Source organism: Nycticebus coucang, chromosome 16 (genome assembly GCF_027406575.1).
Source record: "Nycticebus coucang isolate mNycCou1 chromosome 16, mNycCou1.pri, whole genome shotgun sequence".
Taxonomy (NCBI): domain Eukaryota; kingdom Metazoa; phylum Chordata; class Mammalia; order Primates; family Lorisidae; genus Nycticebus; species Nycticebus coucang.
The window spans coordinates 85,397,494-85,424,845 of record NC_069795.1 but is presented as its reverse complement, the minus strand read 5'-3'; the positions used below and the strand labels follow the sequence as shown (position 1 = coordinate 85,424,845).

Sequence of the window (27,352 nt, the reverse complement as noted above, 5' to 3'; positions counted from 1 at the left end):
TAGTAATTAAATTTTTAATATTTCATATTATTCAGTACAACCCAAACATGCAGGCTTCTGGGAGATGAAAGCAACAACATGCCGGTGGTGTGTGATGAGACGTACACTGTCCCTGCAGACTAAGGATTTTGCTGTTTTCTGGCTAGTCTTCTTGGGAATTGAGATCGGAATAGGATATTACTCTGTTGAACAAGAAAATAGGTGTACATAGCATCACCGTCCTCTACTCCTATTCTTCCGGGGAAAATTTTAGCAGTGTTCCATGATTTGCAAAGAAATGAGTTTGTCTCTATATTTGCACTGTCTGCTTAATCATAGCTTTCTTTGAGAGCTATGGTAAAAGTTGAAACATTGTAGAAACCTCATGCATAAGATATTAACTGGGGATACAGTAAAATCTGATTCTCAAATATCATTTAAAAGAAAAAGGGATCTAATTCTTTGTATTTCACATGTTGTGTTTAGAGGATCTGTGTTATTTTGAATTAGTCTGTACCTGCCAGAAAGCATCAACAGTTAAGTAACAATGCGGTGGGGTTGGAGGAATGGTTAGCTGACTCAGAGTTGCATGGGGCAGCTTTTACAATGGGCAATTAATTTTTAGATTGTATATAATTGCATTTCAATAATATTTATACCTCTTCTTTCTGTTTTAGAAGACGTGTTTGTGTCATCTGTGACAAGCATAATCAAAGTTAGCTTTAAATAAACTTTGTTTTCAGTAGCATGAAAAGAAACATTTTCTGAGTGAAAATTTAGCCGGAACGTCTATCTTATATTGCATCTCTACAAAACTTTTATACAAAATGGTCCATTTCACACGGCACAGTGTAAGAGTCTGCCTTGAGTGTAGGTTAGCTCCTCGCGGTGCTGAGGAGGAGTGCCCTGGAGCACCCACCTTCTGCGGTGCTCTGGCCATAGTCCTGGTAGCCTTTAACTGTAATGTTTGTTAGACCTCAGTGAGTCCTTGGCTCAGAGATGATCTGTTACAATGTATGTAACCATTCAATCTAGGCAATGGTTTAAAAAGAAACAAACAAAGGTGCCTGCGGAGTATCTTTATTTTATAGCAACTTCATTGTGGAAATAATTAGACTTACGTCTATGCAGAAGCAAGCATTATATTTGCGAATTTAGTGTTCTCGCCGGGACTGGTTTTTTTTATTTCTTTCTTCCTCTCCCACTGTTTAAATATCTATTTTGGTAGTAGCTTTGGTCTAAAACCCCATGGTCCTTTTTTTTTTTTTATTAACTTAAAAAGCAAATAAAGAACAAAATAAAAATCTAGCTGTGTTTTCTACTCAAGATGACTTGATTTAACTGTGGCAAATACATAGTTGTGTTTTAAGATAAAAAGTCATATCTCAGATAATCTATAGTCATTGTTTTATCCATTTTGACACTCATTTCTTTGTATGTTTTATATTCCAACTAAAGCATAATGATGATAAAGATGGTCTTTAGACAGAAGGTTGGAGGTGGTTAATAACCAATCCTACATATCACATTTGTCATGGTGAGTAACTGGTGTGCCCTCCACACAAAATATCACATTGCAATTTAACTGCTATGGTTCTTTTCACACTGTGGAAAAATTGCCACCAAGTTTAACACTGCCTTTCAGTGCATATATTATGAATATAAAACTTTAGTGAATGTGTCATAATTTGAGCATAAACATTTTCCTATATCAATAAAGCCATAAACTGGAATTATATTGAAATAAAAGATGCAAATTGGTCATACACTGCTGTTGAGGCACCCGTTCCAGTTTTCATTTATAAATGCAGACAGAGCCATTTGTAAGTACTTGAATTTGTCTCTCTGCTTTGGACCCTGGGCTCATACCCAAATATGCTCCTAAGCTATAATGTCATGTTGAGATTCAAGGCAATAGATTAGATTGCGTTTCATTGTCCAGAATCACACATTATTACTCAAAGGTAAACTAAAAAATTTTGGAAATTTTACCTCACAGAGTATGCCTCCTAGAATTATTATAATGTAAAAGTATGAAATGTCTTTAGCTTGAATAGCAAAGAAATAATTGAGATAAATTCCAGACTATAAAGTCCCCAAGGCAAGATTATCATTTGTTTTCTGGCATATAAGAGGCGCACAAATTTGTGTGTGCTGAGGAAATAAATTAATATCATCATCTAAACATCTCCACTGTAGAAATAGGCTACAAAATCCAATCTGGAATTGACGTCAGTGAATGTCAAAGTTATGACTGTTTTCTGTATTGAAAATGTATTTGCATTAATAAAAGATAAATGCAGCTGAGGTGAGTGGTTTTTTTTTTTTTTTTTTTTTTTTTTTACAAAAAGCAACCTCATGATAAAAATATTGGTTCATCTAAAAATTTCAGTTTTACCCCTTTGTTGCCTTATATCACTTGAAGGTAGTGCACTTTGTTGAGAAGATGATGTTACCATGGGTTATAATTCAGTATTATAACCCTTTCTCTTATTATGGGAGTAACATAAAAAATAAACATCAGGCCGGGTGTGGTGGTTCATGCCTATAATCCTAGCACTCTGGGAGGTGGATGGATTGCTTAAGCTCAGGGTTTGAGACCAGCCTGAACAAGAGTGATACCCCATCTTAGTAAAAATACTCCCAGACTTGGTGGTGGGTGCCTGTAGTCCCAGCCACTATGAAGTCTGAGGCAAGAGGATCACTTGAGCCCAAGGGTTTCAGGTTGCTGTGAGTGAGGACACTATAGCACTCTACCCAGGGCAACAACAACAACAAAAACTTAAAAACAAAAAATAAGCATCCAATCTGTATCTTCTACAGACCCGATAAAAACAGGGAACCGTTTTGTTACTGTTTCTTAAATAAAGATCAAGATGATAAATTTTTTGACACAGTAATAGGAGACATAAGGGTAGCTTACTGATGAAATGATATATGCTTCCTTTTTGTAGAGAAAATAAAAGCCTTGAAATTTTATTATCTGACTCTTGCTTTGACTGCCCAGAAGCTCTGCTTCATTAAGGGAAGTCGCTTAGATCCATCTCCTCCTTCCTTTACCAAGTTATTTCTGATACCTCTTGACCTGGTTTTCGAAATGTGATCAGTATATGCCAATTTTAAGACATTTCAAAATAAATTAATTACCTAAGTAAGTCATGCTTTTTAAAGGGAGACAAACTTTGTATCTATGCACATATACGTGCCTGTGAACATCCTTAAAATATATATAAACTTAAGACTTTTTTTTAAAGACAGTATTGAATTCTAAATGGATTCTTTGCTATATTGATGGTAAATAATGGGTCCATTAAAGTAACATACTCTGCTTGTGTAAATAAAATATAAGACTGAAAGTGGGTTAAAGAGATAGAATATTTATTTGTTCCTTTTAAGAAATGTGATGTTTTTGAAAGCATGAGGCACTTATAATCAGATGTGTAAGCTCATAACCTGAATCATTTCTGAAGTGTCTTGAACTCTTTCTAATTCCATCTTGATGTTGTACTGCTTATATGAAAATACTGGAAAATGTTACTTCTTAGATACTGCCAGAGGTGCTAAGCTTCTTAACACTAAGGAATCTCCCTGGCTCTCTGTACCCCAGCTGACGGAATTATGTTTTATTTCCCTAATGGCCAACTTATGTTAACTTGATGCTTACCAAGGCAGTCAAAGCCAGGAAACAATTTTTATAAACAGCATCCTGGATGACTTAAAATTCTATGTGATACTAATTTTAGAGCTCCTTTTCTCATCAGCCAGTCTAGCAGGGCTAACATTATGATGTTTAACTTTGTTTATGGGAAAGCTTTTATGGTGACTAGTGGATTAGACCTCACAGCCAGCAAGTGTTGGGGTGAGTGGGTGGGTAGGGGGAGATGGGGAAATCAGGGTGGTCTGTTTGCAGCTGCATGAGCAACTTTCCTGGAATAACTTGTGAAGGCAGAGATGCTATTCAGGATTATCACCTTTGTATGACTATTGATCATATTTGATGAGTGAAAGATAAAGAAACAATAGAACTTATGGCCAAAGAGATGGAAGACAAGGCTGATATATATCTTGACAACAGTGACTAGTTAACTAAGGTGACTTGTTGAGAAGGGAGATGGGGTTCAAGAAGGTGGCCATTGTGCATGGATTTTATAGCGTTGTTTGAATGCTCTCTCGTATTCATTGCTTGCCTTGTTTGCTTATGTATTCCTTTATTTCATTATTAATTGAAGATAAGTCTCTGTTGGTTTGTTGAAAGATATTAAAGAAGATCTAAATATCTGGAAAAAATCACATGTTCATTGCGTAGAAGACACAATGTTATTTAGTGGCGTGCTCCCCAATTTGATCTACAGAGTCAAAGTAATCTCTATCAGAATCTCACCTGGCTTCCTTGTAGGAATTGGTCAGCTGATCCTAAATTTCATATGACATTCAGAAGACCCAGAATTGCCAAAAACATCTAAAAAGAAAATGACGAAAGTTAGAGGACTCCCACTTCCCAACTTCAAAACTTACTACAAAGTTACTGGAGTTAGGCAGTATGATAGATACATTGATGGACTAGAATTGAAAGCCTAGAAATAAACCATTGTGTTTATGGCTATTGATCTTCAATAGAGTTCCAAGACACTTAAATGAAGAAATAATTATTTTTTCAACAAGTGATAACGGGGCAGCTGGATAGTTACATCCAAAAAGTTGGGCCTCTGCCTCATATCATATGTAAAATATATATATTCATTAACTCAAAATGGATTAAAGACATAAATGTAAATGCTAGAAATGTAAAACTTTTAGAAGAAAACATGGGAGTGATGATCATGACCTTGGATTAATTCGTGGTTTCTTAGATGAAACACCAAAAGCACAGAAAACTAAAGAAAAAAATGGATTTCATCAAAATTAAATACTTTTCTGCTTCAAATGATATACACCATCAAGAAATTGAACCAGGGGGAGGAGACAAGATGGCTGACTAAAGCCAGCTTTCCACAGAGGCTCCCGTCCAGAAGGAGAGTTAAAGGACAAAAATTCAGCAAGTAACCTGGTGGATTTGAGCTGCACTAAGAGAGAAGGTTGAAGAACGCACGTCAACCCTGCTGAGGTGAGCTGCGACCACAAGGATACAAACAAAAGGTACAAAATCCATCACCAAGCGGACAGGAGTCCCCTCCCCCATGAGAACGGCTCAGATTGCCCCACAAACAACCGGGCAGAGTTCAAAGGTCCTCCCACTACACTCCACGGGAGAGACGCTCTAAAAACTGGACCTACCTCCCCTACTAGGGTGCCACGGCATCCTCCTGCCAGGCATAAAACTGTATAAACTGTATATAGTCTCTACCTGGAATTCTGAGCTCCCAGTGCTTCCCTTCACTCACACTGGGGTCTGGAGGCCAGTCCTGGTTGGCGGAGAGGGGACCGCACGGGAGTGGCAGTTCCCTGAGGCACAGTGTGACAGCCGTTTTTTGGTGACAATACGGCCAGGCATAAAACTGTGTAGAGCTGTGTGTGTTCTCTGCCCGCAGCCCCAGGCTCCCAGCGCTCCCTGCCCTCCCCTCTGCTCTTGCTCCAAGGTCTGGAGGCCTGTCCCCCAGAGGTCCAGACTCTTGGGCGATTGCTCAAGGGGGTGTAGACAGTGCTGGGCTGCAGCCGGTCGGTGCAGACTCTGGGGTACGGGAAAGGAGAGAGGACGGTTGGCCGGAAGGGAGCTACACCGGAGCAGCGGTTGCCTGAGCCATAAAACAGCAGCCCTCTTTTGCTAGCAATATGGCTCAGTACCGAATATTCTGAAGCCATACCCCCTGTCTCCCTGGGCAACCAGAGACTCTGAGTTTGCCTGAGGCAACTCCAACTTGCAAACCAGGGAAACTCCCAGGGCGGGGCTGACCCAGAGGTCCGCTTTACTAAACCTAAGATACACCTGGCCCTCAGGGGATCGTCAGCCTATAGACAATACAAGAGCAAAGACAAGATGATTTGGAATGCAATTCAGCTTCTCTTCTACAGGGGAACTGCAGAGTTGTTCTATTCTGTTCTGTCAGTAACATTAATCAGGGGCGAGACTGGACCTGAGTAAAAACCCCCCAACCTTCATCAAGCCCCCAAGGTTGTCAGGCCTCACCTCCTCCTGCTGGAGAGAGGCAGAGCGCAGCGGCCTGGCAGAAGTCCTTGTGATTCAGGCAGGTGCAAACTCCTGGAGTACCGATTCACTACAGGCAACTGGGTCAGCCAACTGCAGGGCTATCAGTGACTGGGTGTAACAGTGGTGCAAGGTGGGGAAGGAGGCAGCAACCTTCCCAGACTGATCTATTGGCTGGGTGGCTCCTCCTGACTCCACGCAGCACTGGAGCAAGCCACACAGGAGTAGTCACCAGACCCCTGTGATCCAGTTCCCAGAGACCTCTTAAACTCTCTCACCCGAGACAGGTGCAGACTGAGACAATTGATTTGGACCTTTTGAACCGAACCAATCGCCTGAGGACAAATCAGGTGGTGCCCTGGGTGCACAGTGGTAGGAAGGTTTGATTTTTCTTTTCCAATTGTTTGCCGGTGCGGGGCGGGGTGACTTAATTGCTAATATTTCTCCACAGCTGAGACTTCAATCCAGAGTATCTGTTTCACTAGGGTGGAACAGAAACCAGCTGAAAACAAGACAGAACCACTGAGCCCCACCACACCAGACAGGGCCCCAGTTTCTCAGGACACAACAATGTACAGGCCCTCAACAAAGCCCCAGGGGAAAAAAATCAAAGGGAGTAAAACAACCATGGGGCAGAATCAGCAGAAAAACTCTGGTAACATGAATAACCATAATAGATCAACCCCCCCAAGGAAAGATATGGCAGATGTAATTAAAGATCCCATTCATAAACAACTGGCTGAGAGGTCAGAAATCGAATTCAGAATTTGGATTGCAGACAAGATTAACAAAGTGGAATTAGGAATTCAAGGAGAAATTCAAAAGCTGTCTCAAGAATTTAACGAATTTAAAGACAAAACCACCAAAGACTTAGACACACTGAAGCAAGAATTTGCAGCCCTCAAAGATATGAAAAATACAGTAGAATCCCTCAGCAACAGAATGGAGCAAGCAGAAGAAAGGATTTCTGACAACGAAGATAAAGCCTTTGGACATTCTCAAACTCTCAAAGAGGAAGAGAAATGGAGAACAAAAACGGATCATTGTCTCAGAGAGCTCTGGGATAATTCGAAGAAGGCAAATATCTGAAGAATTGGAGTTCCAGAAACAGATGAAGTGGCCTCGCTGGGTACAGAGGCCCTTCTGCATGAAATTATGAAAGAGAATTTTCCAGACATGCCTAGAGATTCTGAAATTCAGATAGCGGACAGCTTCAGAACCCCAGCATGACTCAACCCCAATAAGACATCCCCCAGGCATATCATAATTAACTTCACTAAAGTTAATATGAAGGAGAAAATTCTCAAAGCGGCCAGGAGAAAGAAAACCATTACCTTCAAAGGGAAGAATATTAGAATGACTGCAGATCTCTCTGCTGAAACTTTTCAAGCCAGAAGAGGATGGTCACCAACTGTTAATCTCCTAAAGCAAAATAATTTTCAACCCCAGATCTTGTATCCAGCTAAACTGAGTTTCATTTATGATGGAGAAATTAAATACTTTAATGACATTCATACGTTGAAGAAATTTGCCATAACCAAACCAGCTCTTCAGGATATTCTCAGACCTATTCTCCATAATGACCAACCCAATCCTCTACCACAAAAGTAAACTCACTCAGAAATTTCGGATCAAACTCCAATTTCCACACTGGAGAAAGGATTAAAAATGCCCACTGGACTTTTGAAAAACTCGATACCCAAAACTTCACCAGACTTAGCAATGTTCTCCATTAATGTGAACGGCTTAAACTGTCCTCTAAAGAGGCATAGGTTAGCTGACTGGATACAAAAACTCAGGCCAGATATCTGTTGCATACACGAGTCACATCTTAACTTAAAAGACAAGTACAGAGTCAGGGTGAAAGGATGGTCGTCCATATTTCAGGCAAATGGTAATGAGAAAAAAGCAGGTGTCGCAATTTTATTTGCAGATACAATAGGCTTTAAACCAACAAAAGTAAGGAAGGACAAGAATGGTCACTTCATATTTGTTAAGGGTAATACTCAATATGATGAGATCTCAATTATTAATATCTATGCACCCAACCAGAATGCACTTCAGTTTATAAGAGAAACTCTAACAGACATGAGCAACTTGATTTCCTTCAGCTCCATAATTGTGGGAGATTTCAACACTCCTTTGGCAGTGTTGGATCGATCCTCCAACAAGAAGCTGAGCAAAGAAATCTTAGATTTAAACCTAACCATCCAACATTTGAATTTAGCAGACATCTACAGAACATTTCATCCCAACAAAACTGAATACACATACTTCTCATCAGCCCATGGAACTTACTCCAAAATCGATCACATCTTAGGTCACAAGTCTAACCTCAGTAAATTTAAAGGAATAGAAATTATTCCATGCATCTTCTCGGACCACCGTGGAATAAAACTTGAGCTGAGTAACAACAGGAATCTGCATACTCATACAAAAACATGGAAGTTAAATAGCCTTATGCTGAATGATAGCTGGGTCAGAGATAAGATTAAGAAAGAAATCGCCAATTTTTTGGAACAAAACAACAATGAAGACACGAACTATCAGAACCTCTGGGACACCGCAAAGGCAGTTCTAAGAGGGAAACTTATAGCACTGCAAGCCTTCCTCAAGAGAATGGAAAGAGAGGAAGTTAACAACTTAATGGGACATCTCAAGCTACTGGAAAAGGAGAACATTCCAACCCCAAACCCAGTAGAAGAAAAGAAATAACCAAAATTAGAGCAGAATTAAATGAAATTGAAAACAAAAGAATAATACAACAGACCAATAAATCCAAAAGCTGGTTTTTCGAAAAGGTCAATAAAATAGATAAACCTTTGGCCAACCTAATCAGGAAAAAAAGAGTAAAATCTCTAATCTCATCAATCAGAAACAACAAAGACGAAATAACAACAGACTCCTCAGAAATCAAAAAAATCCTTAATGAATGTTACAAGAAACTTTATTCTCAGAAATATGAAAATCTGAAGGAAATTGACCAATACTTGGAAGCAAGTCACCTTCCAAGACTTAGCCAGAATCAAGTGGAAATGTTGAACAGGCCCATATCAAGTTAGGAAATAGCATCAAACATACAAAACCTCCCTAAAAAGAAAAGCCCGGGACCAGATGGTTTCACATCAGAATTCTATCAAATCTTTAAAGAGGAATTAGTACCTGTATTACTCAACCTGTTCCAAAAGGTAGAAAAAGAATGAAGACTACCCAACATGTTCTATGAAGCAAACATCACCCTGATCCCCAAACCAGGAAAAGACCCAACAAGAAAAGAAAATTACAGACCAATATCACTAATGAATATAGTTGCAAAAATATTCAACAAGATCCTAACAAACAGAATCCAGCAACACATCAAACAAATTATACATCATGACCAAGTCGGTTTTATCCCAGGGTCTCAAGGCTGGTTCAATATACGTAAATCTATAAATGTAATCCAGCACATAAACAAATTAAAAAACAAAGACAATATGATTCTCTCAATCGATGCAGAAAAAGCTTTTGATAATATCCAGCATCCCTTCATGATCAGAACACTTAAGAAAATCGGTATAGAATGGACATGTCTTAAACTGATAGAGACCATCTGCAGCAAACCCACAGCCAATATCATATTGAATGGAGTTAAATTGGAATCATTTCCACTCAGATCAGGAACCAGACAAGGCTGCCCATTGTCTCCATTGCTTTTTAACATTGTAATGGAAGTTTTAGCCACTGCAATTAGGGAAGAAAAGGCGATCAAGGGTATCCATATAGGGTCAGAAGTGATCAAAGTTTCGCTCTTCGCGGATGATATGATAGTATATCTGGAAAACACTAGGGACTCTACTACAAAACTCTTAGAAGTGATCAAGGAATATAGCAGCATCTCAGGTTACAAAATCAACATTCATAAATTGGTAGCCTTTATATATACCAAGAACAGTCAAGTTGAAGAAACAGTTAAGGACTCTATCCCATTCACAGTAGTGCCAAAGAAGATGAAATATTTGGGAATTTATCTAACAAAGGAAGTGAAAGATCTCTATAAAGAGAACTATGAAACTCTAAGAAAAGAAATAGCTGAAAATATTAACAAATGGAAAATCATACCATGCTCATGGCTGGGAAGAATCAACATTGTTAAAATGTCTATACTACCCAAAACAATATATAATTTCAATGCAATCCCTATTTAAGCTCCACTGTCATACTTCAAAGATCTTGAAACAACAATACTTCGTTTTATATGGAATCAGAAAAAACCTCGAATAGCCAAGACATTACTCAGAAATAAAAACAAAGCAGGAGGAATTACGCTATCAGACCTCAGAGTATACTACAAATCGGTAGTGATCAGAACAGCATGGTTTTGGCACAAAAACAGAGAAGTAGATGTCTGGAACAGAATAGAGAACCAAGAGATGAATCCAGCTACTTGGAGTTATTTAATCTTTGACAAGCCAATTAAAAACATTCAGTGGGGAAAAGATTCCCTATTTAACAAATGGTGCTGGGTGAACTGGCTGGCAACCTGTAGAAGACTGAAACTGGACCCTCACCTTTTACCGTTAACTAAGATAGACTCTCACTGGATAAAAGGTTTAAACTTAAGACATGAAACTATAAAAATACAAGAGGAGAGTGCAGGGAAAACCCTTGAAGAAATCGGTTTGGGTGAGTATTGTATGAGGAGGACCCCCCGGGCAATTGAAGCAACTTCAAAAATACAGTACTGGGACTTGATCAAACTAAAAAGCTTCTGCACAGCCAAGAACACAGTAAGTAAAGCAAGCAAACAGCCCTCAGAATGGGAGAAGATATTTGCAGGTTATGTCTCCGAGAAAGGTTTAATAACCAGAATCCACAGAGATCTCAAATGCATTAGCAAGAATAGAACAAGGGATCCCATTGCAGGCTGGGCAAGGGAATTGAAGAGAAACTTCTCTGAAGAAGACAGGCGTCCAGCCTTCAGACATATGAAAAAATGCTCATCATCTTTAATCATCAGAGAAATGCAAATCAAAACTACTTTGAGATGCCATCTAACTCCAGTGAGACTAGCCTATATCACAAAATCCCAAGACCAGAGATGTTGGCGCGGATGTGGAGAAAAGGGAACACTTTTGCACTGCTGGTGGGAATGCAAATTAATACATCCTTTTGGAAAGTGATATAGAGAACACTTAGAGATCTAAAAATAGATCTGCCATTCAATCCTGTAATCCTTCTACTGGGCATATACCCGGAAGACCAAAAAGCACATCATAACAAAGATATTTGTACCAGAATGTTTATTGCAGCTCAATTCATAATTGCTAAGTCATGGAAGAAGCCCAAGTGCCCATCAATCCACGAATGGATGAATAAATTGTGGTATATGTACACCGTGGAATATTATGCAGCCTTAAAGAAGGATGGAGACTTTACCTCTTTCATGTTTACATGGATGGAGCTGGAACATATTCTTCTTAGTAAAGTATCTCAAGAATGGAAGAAAAAGTACCCAATGTACTCAGTTCTACTATGAAACTAATGTAGGGTTTTCATATGAAAGCTATAACCCAGTTACAACCTAAGAATAGGGGGAAGGGGGAAAGGGAGGGGAGGGAGGGAGGAGGTAGGTAGAGGGAAGGGGATTGGTGGGATTACACCAGCGGTGCATCTTACAAGGGTATATGTGAAACTTGGTAAACGGTCTGTGAAGCTAGTGAATGATGCCCCATGATCATATCAATGTACAGAGCTATGATTTAATAAAAAAAATAATAAATAAAATAAATAAAAAGAAAAAAAATTGAACCAGCAAGCCATGGAATTTGCAAATCATATATCCATTAAAGGGCTTATATCTAGAATATGTTAATACTGAGATTCTTAGAACTCAATATGAAAAACAAAACAAAACAAGAAAAGTCCAGTTAAATAATGGACAAAGGATTTGAACAGTTATTTCTCCAAAGATATATATATATATATATATTTTCCTACATATATATTGATATATACATATATGAATAATAAATGTAGGAAGAGATGGTCAACCTCTTTAGTCATCATGAAAATGCAAATCAAAACTGCAGTGAGATACCATACTTCACACAAACAAACAAGGATTCAGTGAAAAAGGCAGACAATAACAGGTGTTGGCCATGTGATAGAGAATTTAGAACCAGGCACTTCACTGGTGGATTGTAAAATGATGTAGCCATCTTAGAAATAATCTGGTAGTTCTTCAAAAGATGAAACATAGTTATCACATGACCAAGCAATCCTATTTCTTTGCATGTATCTAAGAGAATTAAAGTGTATGGCCACATAAAACCCTGTAGATGAGTGTGCACAGAAAAAGTATTCATGATACCCTCAAAGTGGGAGCAACCTAAATATTCATCACTTAATGATTGGGCAAACTAATGTGGTGTATCCATGAAGTGGAGTATTATTCATCCATCTAAAGGAGTGAAGCTCTGATGCATGGTTTAGTGTAGATAACCTTGAAAATATTATGCTGTATTTAATATAAGAAGCCTGACATAAGAGGTCATATATTTTATGTGACCATTTGTTTGAATCAGTAAATCCACTGACACAGAAAGATTAGTTGTTTGCCAGTGCCTGGGAGAGGGTAAAATAAAGAGTGACTACTAATTGGTATAGTGTCTTTTTAGGGAATGTTCAAAATATTCTGGATTTAGATAGTGATATTGCTTCATAATTCCTTCAATGTACTAAGAACCAATACATTTTACTTTTTATAGTGTAGATGTTATGTTATGTGGATTACATCTCAACTAAAATGTTTTTATAAAGGTTCTATTTTGAGCAGTTTGCCTGTAACATACAAATGACGTTGGGAATGGCCCCCACTCTAAGGAAGCTAGTAGGGTATAGGGGGAACCTGTAAATTAACAATTACATTCATGAATATATGTTCTAAGGAAGGTGCATATTATAGGATGCTGTCTGAACAGGAAAGGGGAGAAATTTGCCTGGTTGATCATGGAAGCTCTTGCTACCTTTTACCTTATTTGGATAGCAATCACCTACAGAAAGGGTTGGATTTCTGTACTGCTCAAGAACGCAGAGTGAAGACCAATATTTAGAAGCTGAAGAAGGCAGTCAGCAATATAAGGTCAATATTTTTGCATCAGAAATAGTACAGTACCTTCATTAGCGTCATTTGAAATGACATTCTGGCATTTACACGGTGAATTATTTCACCTCTTTCAGAGTCACTGTTCTGAGTTGATAATACATCTCAGAGTTGACGTGAGGACCACATGGAATAATAAGCATGTTTAATATGAGAATACACTGCCTTGTACATAACAAACACTGTTATTACTGATGCTTTCACCACCATCATCATTATCAAATGAATTTTGGCAGTGATGCTAGGAAAGGAATTCAGGCAACAGATGGGAGAATTGATTTGAATGAGGCTAGGATTTCGTGGTACTCTCATTTTTGGTTACAGAACTCCAAGAACTCTCATTCTTGGAGTTTTCTGTTCCCTGATGTAAAACTTGGGAGGGGGCATGAAAAAAATGACAGAAGACCTTCATTCTGTTTCAAACCCCCACACATTGACTATTTCTGTGCCTGAGGCAAACTATTCAGCCTCAGCCATAGCTTTGTACAGTTTGCCATATTCGGTAAAGTTGTCTCATTTATTGAAATAGTTACTGACAAGAACTTCCAGTGACCTTGGAAGACAGTCCCTTTGAATATCAATAGAGCTCTGGTGATCACGGAGAAGAGTGACAGACGCAGCACTGTCTGGGTCATACAGGAGACTCAGCTTAGAACACACCATCCCTTTAAAGCAAACAACACAAACACCTTGGTTAGACTTCTAGCTATACTTACTTAAGAAGTCTTAAGAGGTATAAATCATTGATGATTGGTCAAGATACCTAGTAGAGTCAATAATACCCTTTCCTGAGTTTGTTTCAATTGGTTTGTAATAAGGACTTGTGTAAACAGAGGATGTTCATGCCCCTTCTGCCTTTAAGTTGGTATGACTTTTGTCCTGTATTAAAGAAAAAACAATATTGATATCCCTTTCTGTGCTTTTGTTATTGCACTATGGAAGATTTTCGTTTTTAAATTGATTTGGAGCTGAGAGGAGCTGTTATATGCAATCAGAGGAAAGTAAGGTGCAAATGAAAGGACCAAGCTCATGTTGTTCAAGATAACTTGAACGCAACTTCATTGTGTTATGGATGATTTGGAACTAACCTTGTAGAGTTTAGATTATCCGAGAGGCAGTACATCATAGTGATTTAAATCATGGATTTCGGGACCACACTACCCTGGATTTACATGCCAGCTTTATCACTTTCTAACTGTGTGGCCTAGGATAAGTCACTTAAAGGTTTTGTGCCTCATTTTTTTCATTGCTGTAATAAAGATAAATATAGTATCTATCTCCTAGGATTGTAATGAAGACTAAATGAGTTGCCATGTTTAAAGCACTTAAAACAGTGTTTGGCATGTAGTTAGCACTATATGCATTAGCAGATCTTATTGGGAGGTGCATGCTTATTCTTAAATTGTCTCAGTTACTGCTTCTGTGTAAAAAGATCGATTTATAAATTTGGTCTGTGATATCCTATCCAACTCTCTGAAGCAGATTACCTACCTCGTTTAAAGTGGGCATCTTTCCTATGCTATATAAGGACCTCTAGCTCATGCTTTTCCCAGCCCCTTGGATTGTGCCAGTGGATTATAATGCCTGGATTTAAAAGCCAGAATTAGGACGAGAACCAGTATAGTCCTATCAACAGATGCAGAAATTGTCAGCATCTGTTTCTGTGGATTCCTAGGTAATCCCTTTGGTAAGTGAACAAAGTTCACTTAAGGAGTAGGGCACTGGCCCCGTATGCCGGAGGTGGCAGGTTCAAACCCAGCCCTGGCCAAAACTGCAAAAAAAAAAAAAATAATAATAATAATAATAAAAATTAAAATCATGGCTCATGGATTATGAACTTGTTTCCACTTACTAACCTATTGTAATACCTCTTCTGCCCAGCTAAAGCATGTAAAGGGTGATTAAAGGTACTACTCAGAAGAATATCCTGGAGGGCTTGTGAAACTCCATTGCTGCACTCCACCCCTTGTTTCTGATTCAGTGTGTCTGGACTAGTGCTCAATAACTTGTATTTCTAAGAAGTTCCCGACTGTGGACCACACCTTGAAAGCTTCTTGTCAATCAAATGTTTGTAAGCAGCACCCACTTCTTCCTTTCTCCCATCTCTACAGCTGTGTACCCTGAAGGCTTGCTCTAGAGTCAACCACAGACACCAGGTGTATATATACATTTTTTTTTAAGTTTTCTTATTTCAATTAATGTGAGGGGACAAATTTTTAGGTTACACTGTTCTCACAAGGTAAAGTTCAAGTTGTAGAAGAGCCCTTCACCCAGGGGGCATGCTGAACACCCTCACATTGTGCACATTGGGTGAGATCCCACCAATTGCCCTTTCTCCCCCTGCCGTTTGCCCCCACCTTGCTAGACGATGTTTGTGTTTTATTGTTCTTGTGGGTGTGTAGTTGTTTATAGTATATTGGTTTCATATTAGTATTGACTACATTGGATATTTTTTCCATTCTTGAGATACTTTACTCTCATAGAGAAGAATATGTTTCAGCTCCATCCAGGTAAACATGAAAGATGTAAAATCTCCACCTTTTTGGATGGCTGAATAGTATTCCATGGTATACATATGCCACAGTTTGTTAATCCATTCCTGGGTTGGTGGGCATTTGGGTTGTTTTCATGACTTGGCAATTGTGAAATGAGCAGCAGTAAACATTCTGGTGCCAATGTCTTTGTGGTAAAATGTGTATCTTCATTTTCTAAAGGAAAAAACTGTAGCTCAGAGAAGTGTCTTTTCCTGGTTACTTAGTACCTTGACATAATCTGGAAGAAGCCTTTAAAAAAAATGGCAACGACTTTTATGTGTAATTCTTTTTAAAATTTTTATTGACAATGCATAGATTTATGGCATAGAACATGATGTTTAATATATGTAGACCTTGTGCAGCTGATTAACAGGTGTATTACCTCACATACCTATGTTCTTATGAGAACCAGTTGCTCTTAACAATTATATAGCACAATTGCATTTGCGATTCTTGACTAAGCCTTTAGATTTAGAAAACTGAATTCCAATTACAGCTCTACCATGTTTGGAAGCATGAATGTCAATTGTCTTATCTCTCTGAACCTCATTTTTGTTGTCCATGATATTAATCCCTCTTCTGCTTATCATGCGTGGTCTTGTGAGAAGTAAATTACAGACTGTGTATTAAAGTGCTTCGTAAACTATGAAGTGCTATACAAATATTATTTTTCAGACTCACCCCAGTTATCAGATGCAGTATCTTGTTAAACAGAATCTATTTTATGATAAGCACATCGTTCCCCTGCTCAGCTAGGGTAAATGTTGACTTCTCTGTTTTCAAGGAAGAAATAGCATATTATAAACTACTTGCCTTTGTACAGAATCTGTTTCCTTCCTATGTTGCTTTCTCTCCTGCTTTTTGAAGCAAATAGTAGAAGCTTGTCATTTAGCCATCCATGCATCCAAACACCTTTGTATATGTGAGATGTGGTCAGGCATATACTCACACATTATGTATTTTCTCCTAGTGTACTTTGATGGAAGATAGCCTACAAGTCCCATTTATTAAGAATGAAATAAATGAGTTGCTATTTTGCCAGACATGCATTTTTTTTTTTTTTTAACATTTGGCATTGGAAAGAGAATTGAGTCGAACCAAGAACAACAAACTCTTTCCCCAGTTGTGTAAGTAACAAGCTGTGTTAGGTAGGGCAGTATCTGACCTAAGCCTCAGGGGTCCCTTTGTAAATGGGGCTAGCTCTCTCTTATTCTTTTCACTCTCAAGCTCTAAGGTCTTAGAGGGATAGGCAGCGTTTAGATGTTGCCTCTCACATGCTTGAAGATGTCTGAACACAGTATCCCCATTGACCTGGCTCTATTCTGGTGAGATGCGCTCCTTTTCATGCCTAAGGTCCGCCTGCTGTTTACAGCCCGGCTGGTAGAGTGAAGTGCCTCTGTGTTTTTCCTTGGGACTGTGACGAGACGTCACTGGCACTCTCCAGGTTTCTTAGGGCTGTTTCTGTCAGTGTGATTGGAAATGGAAGAAGACTGTGTGATGTCCTTCATCCCAAGAAATAGAGATGTGGAGGGGTTGGGGAGTTAAGAGGGGGAGAGACTTCCTTGTTTTTTGTGAGTTTCTCCCTTCACTGGTCCTCGGAGGTTCTCCCTATTAATGCTGAAGAAGTATTCATTCTCTTTTGCAGTAAATTGCTTAGAAACCAAGCAGCCTAAAATATATGTTTTCTCATAATCCTCTGTGAGTCAGGAGTCTAGGTACAGCTTAGCTGGATTGTCAACGTATCTTCCCTCAGAAGGTTTCAACCAAGGTATTGGCTCAGAATCGGCATCTAGAAGCTCATCAGGAGAAGTGCTTGCTTCCATGTGCAGGTGGTTTGGGGCATGGCTTGGCTTCTCATAGGCTTGTGGACTAAGGATCTTCGTTTCTAGCTGGCTGCTGGCATGTGGGCTCTCCTGCCGTGAGCAGATGGCAGGCAGAGTCTGATCACAGGATGGAAGGTGTGATCATTTGCAACCTAAACGTGAAGTGACATTCCATCACGTGGACCACGTTCTGTTGGTTTGAAGTAAGTTACTAGGATTCACCCATACTCAGGGACAGGGCATTATATGAGGTGTGAATACCTTAGTTAGGGGGTTTGGTAAACCTGCCTACTATAGGAGATGGTGAAGTGAGGCTTCCTGTTCACGGTGATTAATGCAAATACCAATTTACTTGTAGAATCTGGTCCTCAGGAAGCAGAAGAGGCAGGTGGGATATCAGGAGAAGAATGAAGGGAGCTGACAGATGTACAAAGAACCCCAGACTGTGAGAATGTTAGGTCTGAATGGGATTTTAGAGATTGTTTGATGTAACCACCTCATTTTCTCAAAGAGTTCAAGTCTTACAGTGGGCCTTGCACAGGCCAGAGATTGTGGCCAAACCAAGTGTTAGAACAGAGTCTTCAAACTCCTCACTTAGTATAGAAGGTTAGCTTGATATAATGGACATAGCTCCGGATTTGGATTTGCAACTTTTAATTTCCCTGTACTTAACTTGTGTAACCTTGATCGAGTTAGAAATAAAGGAAGTTTGAGATATGTCAACGCAGCCTGTAGCATCAAGCCAGCACTGTTGTGTGCATGTGTATTTATGCTTGATGAACACACTGGCTTGCTTGTGAAAGTTCTGAAGGCCTTTGAGAAAAAGAGTATGTTCGTATTTAAACCAATAATGTATAGTTTAAGGCAGAGCAAACAGTCCCTTTTGACTTCATGGGTGAATACCTGCTTGTATAAATGTAATTTTAGTCATCTATTGCTGCTTGATGAACAACTCCAAACTTAGTGATCTTTACTCAGAAATTTGAAATTTGGTAGTGCTGCATGAGGGTAGCTTATCTGTGATCTGTAATCAGCTCAGGTGGCTTGACCTGGGTACAGAGCATTCACTGTACAGATGCAGGCCTCATGACTGGCCTGTCAGTGCTGGGAGCATGACTGCGGCTGCACATCGAGTCATGGCTTCTCTTCACGTTGGTCTTTCACTGGCTTCTAGGGCTTTCTTACAGCTCAGTGCCTGAGTTCCAAGACCAAGTATCACAGGAGAGAAAAGTGGAAATGCGTGCATTTTTATGACATAGTTTCAAAACACATATACGGTGTTCTTCCAACTGTGCATTATTGTGTGTGGTCCACCTACGTCTAAGGACCAAGAACTAGACTCCACCAGTTGATGGGATTGTAGGCTGGTTATAGAAAGCTATGTGTGTTAGAGATAGGGTTGTGGCCATCTTTGGAAAGTACAAGATGCCATTGTATTATACTGTGTTGCGCTGGATCATTTTATTGCATCATATTATAATGGTTTATGTTGTATTTGTTTCTATTTGTTGAGTACTCTCTATCTGTCAGGCATGTAAATTCTTTATTAAAGTTTACTTAATTCTCAGGACAACCCTGTTAAGAAAACCAAATCATGAAGATGTTAAGTAACTTGCCTAAGATCAAACCAGCTCATGAGCGGCAGAGTTCAGATTTAAATCTAGACAATCTAGTTTGGAAGCCCATACTTTTATCCTATCAGATTGTTTCTATGTATGTATTTATTTATTTCTGTGTCTTAGATCATATCTATACCATTCTCTTACCCATCACTATTCCCGTCCCCATCTTTGTACCTCAAGGGCAGTAGATAGGGACTGGAGAACAGTTTGGGAGGGGAGGAATCATTTGCAGGAGAAGTATTACTCTGAGAGTAATGGGTCTGAACTTGTCCCTGGGTGCTCCATGGCCAATTCTAGAGGCCACGATAAAAGAAACATTTCACAGGTTCCATACAGAGTTTCTAGTGGCCACCATGATTCCACCTTTAATTTAATAAGACATATGGGACTCTGGGGAAATCTAGGGAAGGCAGCTGAGGAAGAGGAGATATTTAAAACAGAACAAGAAAATGAGAATTGGGGCCAATATTTGAACACTAATGAAAATGAAGGGCATTTATTCTTGTTCCACAAAAGTTCAGCTATCTGGTGTTCCATCTGGTGATCTAGTCAATCAATTAACCCTTCCACATAGGGATTTTTTTTTTTTATCAGAGTGAAGATTACAAATTGAGAAAAACCACAGTTACTTATGTGTTAGTTTATATAGATTATTAAATACATTTTTTGATGTAATGAACTGGCACGTGTCAAGTTTCTACTCGGTGTGTGTGTTGCAGATTAGAATCTTGGACTGTGTGACACAGACGTGTCACACAGTGAAAGGAATATATGGCAAATAGGGTGATGAATGTGTGAACACGGCTGTAGGGACTCAAAGAGGAAGATACCTTTCTTCCAGTACCTTTCTAGAGAGGTCAGAGGAGGCTTTTCAGAGATTTAAGCACACATATTCTAAGTAGTATGGGAATGTTGAGTCTGGTTGGAGCTCAGGAAATGGAGGGCAAGTGTCATGAGGTAAGCCTGGAAAGGAAGGTGTGGAGATGCATTTCTGCAGATGCGTTCCCTCCTTCTTCCTTCCTGTCTGCCTCATATACACAGTGATGACTCAGTGCCAGGAATCACAGGCAGCAAGCAACAAGCACGCACGATATAAACTGCTCTGTAATTCATCCCTCTGTTTGTCCTCAGTGCAAAACCTCAATGCTAGTAACTCATCTGAAAACTGTTAGGACGGAGGTGGGGAGTGGAAGGAGCTGGAAGTTCCCCCGTCCCCGCAGGTCACCCAGGCCCTCCAGGATCAGCCTTCTTTCTGCATCTAGCATCCCCTTTTTTATAAAGCTGTTGAGCTCGTCTTTACCAGTGTCATGTGGTGACGTTTGTGGCGTGTCAGTGCTTTGCTGCATACAAAATCATAATAACGCCATCTTCTATCCTTAGCATTTGTACCTTAGTTGCTCATCTGGATATAGGATGAAATTATAGTCCAGAAAGATGAAATGTCTTGCCTTGATCTCGCAAAAACAAAACTAGAGAATTCAGTCCTGAAATTTCTGTCTTTTTCCTGCAACTCCCAGGGCATTTCTAGTAGGGCAGTCATCCTCCATAACTGAGAACGCTGTTCACATTCACTCCTTGCAGGAAGCTCCATGTGTGAAATGGCTCATGTGGGACAGTTGTGCTGATGGGAAGCGCTGAGGCTCTGGAGCGTGGCTGAACTCCGGCTTACTCCAGAGAGTGCCCTGAGACTTCCGCATCTCTAGTGTTGTGGAAACCCTTCCACTGCACCAAGCTGCTGTGCACGTCTCACCATGGGGACATCACTTTCTGCCCCTACATCTTACCATTAGGAAAGACCTACTGACCATTTTGCTGTCTGGAGTGGGAAGAGACCGCCTGTCAAAGTGGGGTCAAGCACAGCATTCTCCCACTGAGCCAAGTATGTGTTCCAGTAAATCAAAGCTTAGCCCATGGGAAGATAAAAGAGAGAATAAAAGAACCAGAAGACGACAACTGCAATATGGTTTAGTGGGCTAACTGTGAAGGCTCTCCTAGTTCTTCCCCTACCTTGCTCTTTGATTTTTCGCTGGCAGCCTGCTTTACTTCTCTCGTACCAGTGTTTCCATTCACAAACTAAAGATTTGGAGTCTAGGACCTCTCAAGTTCTGATAGAAAGTAGGATTCCATTAGCACAGGGGTTCTCAACCTGTGGGTCGTGACCCCACAGGAACTGTATTAAAGAGCTGTGGCATTAGGAAGGTTGAGAACCACTGCATTAGCAAGATACATAGCTTAGCCCACTCCTGACCCCAACAGGAGGATCAACCCTGGTGTTTCACACCCTTCCATGGCTGTTTGTGTGATGTTTTCAAGATGTCATAGTCCATGGATTGAGAGACCTTCATCTACTGATTGCACACATGATCCCATGTATTCATTCAAGTGTTTACTTTCTTTTTATCCATAAATTGGTTCACTGGGTTCAAACATTTCATTAAATTTCCTGCCTTATGTTGCAGGGGTATTTTGAATATGGGAAAAATAAGTTTAGCAATCCATGGGATGAAAAAGAAGAGGAAAGACAGAAAAGGAGAAATGCCTTGAGTGTGAAAGCTGTCAGCCCCCGTGTTTCTTGTCCCAGAAGAATCAGGATAGCTTTGGTTTGGATTTAAAAAATAGGAAGAGCAGCAAGGCAGAAGCCGGGAGAGGACCCAGCTGGTGGTGATAGCACAATCCCTGGTGAAAGGCTGTGTGTCAAGTTTCCTCTGTCCAACACCGCATGGTGGGAAGGGTCCTTGAGGATCTTCTGGATCCTGTCCCTTGACCTGATAAAAGGCAGCAAAGCCTGGGTGGGGGATTGCCTGGCCCCCGCACGGTGCTTCTGCACATGCCTCTCCTAGGGCATTTCATCAAGAATGGACAGCACAGGGAGGCGCTGGGCGTAGGCCCCAGGTGGCCCTCCGGGGCTGTCATATTGGGTTGGCCTCCTTCCTTGTCCACTTGAATAATCACCAGCAGTTGCTTGGCAACTGTTGAGAAGAAACCAAGACTGTCAGAGGAAAGACAGGAAAAGAAACCCACGGGCTGATGTTTTGATAACAATAGGTGCCACTGTTATTCTTGAAATATACTTGGTGTTTTTAGAGGCATTGAATTTATGAAAATAATTATGAGATGTTCTGATAAAAATCGTTTTCCCATGTAAGCCAGATGTTGGTAGACAGTTTAAGAGAAGTCTATTTGTTTGTTTTATTGTTCATCTTTTTTTTTTTTTTTTGTCCTGGAAGATATTAAGATGTGATTGCTGTGCTAGATGGAGTACATCCTCTCCCCTTGTGCAATAAAGCTCCATATTATTTAAAAAACGGCCCAGGAAACATATACATTGATGAAGTCTCACTGGTACTTCTACTTGTCCAAATCCTTTTTGGGGGTGCCATTGAGCCACCGTCTAAGAGGGATAAAAGGATGTTAGCTTGACCGATAGCTCAGAGACCTGCAAATGGTGATTTTTTTTTTTTTAAAAACAACAATTTTGGGTAGCTCAGAGCTTCCCAGTTAATTCTGCAGTAGAGTCGTGCTCTGGCTTTCCTGTGAAGGCTGCATCATTTTGCTTTACCTTCTTGTCTCCACAGTGCAGGATCTGAGATGCAGAAAAGGATGATAAACCCTATAAATACAAATTCGCTTTACCTGAGACTGCAGAACGGGAGCCTCCACAACCACTTGTGTCTCTCTCTTCACAAGGGAATCACATTTCTTATTAAAAAGGTATAGACTCTTAGGCTAACCTCAAATCCTTTTTTTAAATGGGTAAGAAACAATAAATATATGCAGGCTAACATAGCTATTCTTATTCCCCATTCCTAAATATCTAGCCATAAAAGCCTTAGTTGACATATATTAAAATATTAGTGCTAATTGTTAATTTCTACTTTTATAGAAAGTAGGATTTCTGGTCTCTGTTGCTGTATTTATACCATCAGTTTGCACAGTGGTCATGAGGCTTTCCCTGTGTATAGGTCTCAGATGATACAGTATTTTGTCAAGGTACTTTTAAGGTAAGAGAAAAAGGATGCTTTTCTGTTGTTAATGTGAGCAAGATACTTCAAAAACAATCTGACTTAACAGAATTGTAGCAGAAGCTCCTATTTGACATGCTCCATAATTTTTTTAATTGAACAAAACCCCTCTGCTACAAATACCAGTTTGTATATAGTTTTATTAGCATAACTCAAGCTAGAGAACAATAAGAAAGCAAATAATGCAACAGCTAGCAAGGGACACTTTTTAAAATATCAAACGAATCTTTGGATATTAATCACCATGAGCACATTCTAAGGACTTTCTTATTTTAGGTAAATCTTAGTAAAGCAAGAATTAGCTGGTTTCTTTCACTGACTGGCTTCAGGCTGCTGGTTAGCTGACTGGAAAGGCTGTAAAGGCAGTAGGACAGGTGGATGGGCTCTACCCGTGTCCTTTAGCTTTGCTGGCTTCTGGAGTCTGTCCACAGGCCTCGGCTCACACACTCTTTGTGTTCAAAGCCAGTGACTGTTCTTTGTAGCCACGTCTTTCTCTGACCTCAGATGGGAGAAATTCTCTGCTTATAAAGACTTTTGTGATTAGATGAGGCCCACTTGGGCAAGTCAGAATGATCTTCCTATATTAAAAAATCTATAACCTTAATACTCACGTACAAAGTCCCTTTTTGTCAAGTGAAGTAACATATTCACAGGCTCTAGGAATTAGAGTGTGGACATTCCTTGCGGTCTGTTACTCTTCCTATCACAGTCTGTTCATGGGAATGTAAATAATTGTATAATGTTGATGCATAGTGGGTGAGGCTGTGGGAACAGATGAAGTGATTAGTCGTGAAGTGGGTTTTGGGCTTTATGTAAAGCATTATGAAGTTACCCTGGTGGCAATGGGGAGCTATTTGATACTTTTTAGAACAAAGCTATTTTATCTATAATAAAATAACTATAATGGTAGTTTTAATTCTACAAACTATTGAAGTGAGTAGCTCCATGGAACCCTATAATCCTTCACATCTATTTCTCTGAAAATATGAGGACTGTTTTTTTCCCTCAGTATACTTGAGACACATTTTTGTGCCATGTACATACCATTAATTTTCATATCTGTTTTATTGGGTTCTTTCCTACCCTCTTCTTCTGGTTGGTTTTTCGGGAGCCTGAGGGGATGCCATTCATGGTTTATGACTTGCTGGGTAAAAAGTTCAGATAGGCCTTTATTTGGTAAAGGTATCTCAGATTTTGAAAGCAGGAACTTGGTAGTGGGTAGGGTCTATATACTTAGGAGGACAGAAACCAGTTCCTTGTGCTTCTTGGGGCTCACATAACCTGAGTGCTGAGGTAGACGCCCTCGTCATATATTCAACTCAGGAGCAACACTCAGTTTTCTCTGGAGTCTCCAAAAAATAGATTGAGGAAGTCTAATGAAGGAATTGGCTTTGTTTCCCTGTGTTTTAAACATAAGAGTGGGCAGTTAGCTTGTGTGCTTGTTCAAGAATGATTTGTAATGCAGAGGAGGAACTGGTGAATAAAAGGAGCCCAGTAAATTGAAAGATTCTCCTGATAGAACAAGGAAATTGAGATTTATTGTTCAGTCAGTTCTAATTACACCACGGCGTGGCTCAGAAAAGCAGCTAAACAGGATGTTGGCTTGAAACACCACCACGGTGGAGTCAACCTCAAAGGGGATGGTGTCAGACTGGTGTCCAATGTCTGAGCTTCTGGCGAGTGAGTCACTTGTGTGAAAATGTCTTGACAGAGGTAGAATCAAGGTGCCCACATTATATCTGATCGCAGAACTGTTAATGCAGAATGGCAAGCTGACTTTGATGTTCATGGGATTATAGGCTGGGGAATAAAGGGAGGGGTGTATTTTTAAAGGTCATCTCCACTACTTACGGAGAAAGCGGAGTATCACATCCCATGTACTATGAGATTATATATCAAGAATAGGAAATAAGTCCATTTGAAGCAAAACTGCAAGTTGGTTTCATGTGTGAATTTGATGCTTTTAAATTTTTTTTTCTGGAGGAAAATTTAGCATCCTGAAAACTTGTTCTTTCTATCTTATAGTTGATAATATCTAACACCCACTGTGGTGCATGGAAAGGAAGAACTTTCTATCTCCTACGTTATGTGTTAATAATATGACATAATTTTTTTCGGAAAAGCCACACAATTTCAAATGCGACTTCTTTCCTAACTTGCAAATAGAGTTGACAACAGTGCAATATGTCCTGTAAAAAAAGCCAGAAAGATCATCTTTTGAATGAGTTACAGTTGAACTCATACCAAACCATGGATTGTTAGACATTTCAGGTGATTTGTTTCAATATTCAGGTGAAGTAAGAGAATGCACAGCAACCAGGCTGCCTGCTGGAAGCCATGCAGCACCTCATGGGCCCTGACGAGGCTGGGAGACTGGAGCCATCGTCACCTGACTCCCAGTGACTCCCTTTTTCGTCCAGCACAGCTGCCTCCCGAGTTTAATAGTCTATGACTCACAGTCCAAATGTATGGTGACATATAATATTTTACCCTGATTCCAAATCAACAAGCCGCTTTTAGAAGTGCTTACCATGCTGCATTACTTTTCACACTATTGGGTTCTTCAAGTTGAGTCTTATTTCTAGAACTTCCATAAAGTAGTCAGAGGAGTCCTTTATCCGTTATTACCACTGATTTATTGAAGACTTGTTGGGTGGCAGTCTCTCTTCTAGAGGGTGAGGACACAGCTATGAATAAAACAAAAGGTATTTCCTAAAAGAGTTTATATTCCTTTTGTCAAGGCATAATAAGCAGACAAACAGGTAACATTTAAGTCTGGTTAAATGCTATAGAGAAAAATAAAGCTGGGTGAGGGGGAAGAGCCCTTTGGTCTGACTGGCTTGGTAGTTTTAATTCTACATAAAACGATTAGGGAAAGCTTTGGCAGGAAGAGATATTTGAGCAGAGACCTAAGGAGGTGTGGCCGTGAGCCATGCAGTTATTGGGGACAACCAGAGGAGGAGGCTCAAGCATGAAGGCCCTGGAGAAGATAATGACTGGCCATTGGTATTTTGAAGAAGAAGATATCCAAGGGTGCCAGTAGCCCAGTGAGGGATCCCAGTGGACCCGGAGGATCACAGTAGGGCCTGCTAGGCCATTGCAAAGAACTCTACTTCTTACTTTGAGTGAGCTGGAGAGCATTTGCAGTCAGGCTTACATTAAGGATCACTTTGGCAGTTTTGTGGAGAAAAGGCTATTGTGGCAATCCAAACAAAAATGGTCATCCATGCCAGAAATGGTCATTCAAACTTAGAATGATAGTCAGTTGGACTTGGTGGGTGTGGTTGGTATTATGGAAGGTGATGAGAAGTAATGGGATTCTGGATATATTTCAACTGTAAGATCAACAAGTTTGAAAACAGATTAGATGTGGGATATGAGAGAAAAAGAAGAGTCAAGAATGTCTTCTAGGTTTTTAGCCCCGGTAATGAGAAGAATGGACTTGTCATTTAGTGAGATATCAGGAGACAGCACACAAAGTCATTTTGTTTTTGTTTTTGTGGTTTTGAGGGGAAAGGGGAAAGGATCAGGAATTCAATTTTGGTTATATTTGAGCTATCTTGTAGAGTTCTAAGTAGTCATTGAGTTGACAGTTGTATATTTGAGTCTAAAGTTCAAGGGCAAGTTCTGGGCTTGATACAGATTTAGGAATCAGCAGATACAAATTTAAAACGTTGAGACCGGGTCCCATAACCTAAGGTGATAGATTAAGCCTGGAGCCAGTATTTTTGACTTATGGAGAAAAGGAGGAACCACTGAAGTCTGGAACAAGGGGCGTCGAGGTAGGAGGAGAACCATGGGACAATGATGGGCAGAAGCAAAGTAGAAGAGATGCTTCCCAAGTAAGAGAGTGATCAAGAAGTCATCTGCACAGTTAAGTCTAATGCCGTGAGAAATAACAATTGAACCACTGGATTTAGATCTTTGGCAGGTCATATTGATAAGAGAAGTTCTAGTTATTCTTCTGAGCTTTTTGCTCATACTTGCTTTTCATTTGTCAAGGTGGAGCACACACTTAATAATGGCTAAATGCAAAGGCTCTAGAGTTCTAGAGTTACACTGCTGGGGGTCAAATCCTTAGTCTCA

The 27,352-nt window shown here is 39.9% G+C and overlaps 1 protein-coding gene across 11 annotated transcripts in view; it reads left to right on the top strand.

Moving 5' to 3' along the window:
- Positions 1-27,352, top strand: part of LPP (LIM domain containing preferred translocation partner in lipoma) — a 730,287-nt gene that overhangs the window by 365,664 nt on the left and 337,271 nt on the right. The window contains exon 1 of one of the 11 annotated variants that reach the window (XM_053564337.1): positions 22,837-22,955. The exons of the other annotated variants lie outside the window; for them this stretch is intronic. Within the exon in view, the coding sequence (XP_053420312.1) occupies positions 22,845-22,955 (111 nt within the window). The 5' untranslated portion in view covers positions 22,837-22,844. Of the gene's footprint in view, positions 1-22,836; positions 22,956-27,352 lie in introns of those variants that run through there. 11 annotated transcript variants of the gene reach the window in all.